The 1118-nt window shown below is 31.8% G+C and overlaps 1 protein-coding gene across 1 annotated transcript in view; it reads left to right on the top strand.

The window, feature by feature from the left end:
• LOC122630146 (glutamate receptor ionotropic, delta-1-like) overlaps positions 1 to 1118 on the top strand; it is a 2394-nt gene that overhangs the window by 290 nt on the left and 986 nt on the right. The window contains exons 2-5 of the mRNA XM_043814328.1: positions 6 to 154; positions 236 to 565; positions 687 to 852; positions 944 to 1099. Of these exons, the coding sequence (XP_043670263.1) occupies positions 6 to 154; positions 236 to 565; positions 687 to 852; positions 944 to 1099 (801 nt within the window). The remainder of the gene's footprint in view (positions 1 to 5; positions 155 to 235; positions 566 to 686; positions 853 to 943; positions 1100 to 1118) is intronic.

Here is a 1118-nt window from a genome sequence, read left to right as displayed (position 1 = left end):
ACGAGAGTGGTATTCCATCAACTCGAATCAAACACAGATCGATGATTTAGCAACTTGGAGTTTAGAGAAAGGAATCACTAAAATAGTTTCAGGTTCTCTTTACCAGAGAAGACGTGATTTACAGGGTTTGACCATGAAAGCCGTTTTAGTTAAGGTAAAATATTTTCGTTCTGGATGTATTATTTATTTTCTTATCGAAAAGAATCGACATTATTATTAGATTTTTCATTTTCAGAATTCACAGTTCCTTTATAAAAACGCGTTTGGTGAATTAGACGGTATATTAAGTAGAATGTTGAGAGCAATTTGTATTGCAGCGAATTTTAGTATTAAAATTGTGTCGGAAGTAGATCTGTATGGAAGATGGAACTCGGAAAGAAATACTTGGACCGGTGCAATTGGTGAAATATATGCTGGACGTGTTGACATTGGCTTACCGGTTTTTGCTTTGACAAAAAACAGATTAACTGCAGTTGACTTCTCGTTTCCTCTTCTCACCAGTAAAACCTATCTTTACATACAGGAACCAGGATTATTCGAGATTAAATGGTCATCTTATTTTCTAGTATGATAACTTTTATTATTCCTATAGGACTATAATTTTATTATTTTTATAATAAGATATGTAACTCGAATTATTTTTATTTCTCTTTACCGTACGTGAATTTACATGTATTCTTTTTTAGACTTTTTCTCGATTGATCTGGATCGCTATATTTGGAATATTAATTACTGCATCGATTTTACTGATTTTTCTCAAAATGAAGAATAAATACGTTCGTAACACGGGACAATTATTATCCGACAATCTTTTAGAGATTTGGGGTATATTGTGTCAACAGGGATTGGCAGGTATCATTCGATATTTTTTCATTTTGATTTCGATACTTTTTTTTCTACTTTAACAGTTATCTTTCTACAAAGGTTTATTCATTTAATTTAGATATTCCAGATAAATTTTCATTAAGAATAGCGTACTTTTCTATATTCCTTTTGGCTGTGATCATATCGGCTGCATATTCTGCATCAATGACGAGCATTTTAACAGCCGGTATTCAAAAATTACCCTTTCAATCGTTAGAAACTTTCGTTGAAGATGGTACTTATCAACTTATCGT

This window comes from Vespula pensylvanica, chromosome 6 (assembly GCF_014466175.1).
Source record: "Vespula pensylvanica isolate Volc-1 chromosome 6, ASM1446617v1, whole genome shotgun sequence".
Classification (NCBI taxonomy): Eukaryota; Metazoa; Arthropoda; class Insecta; order Hymenoptera; family Vespidae; genus Vespula; species Vespula pensylvanica.
The sequence above is the reverse complement of the archived record's forward strand: the minus strand, read 5'-3'. Positions and strand labels throughout refer to the sequence as shown.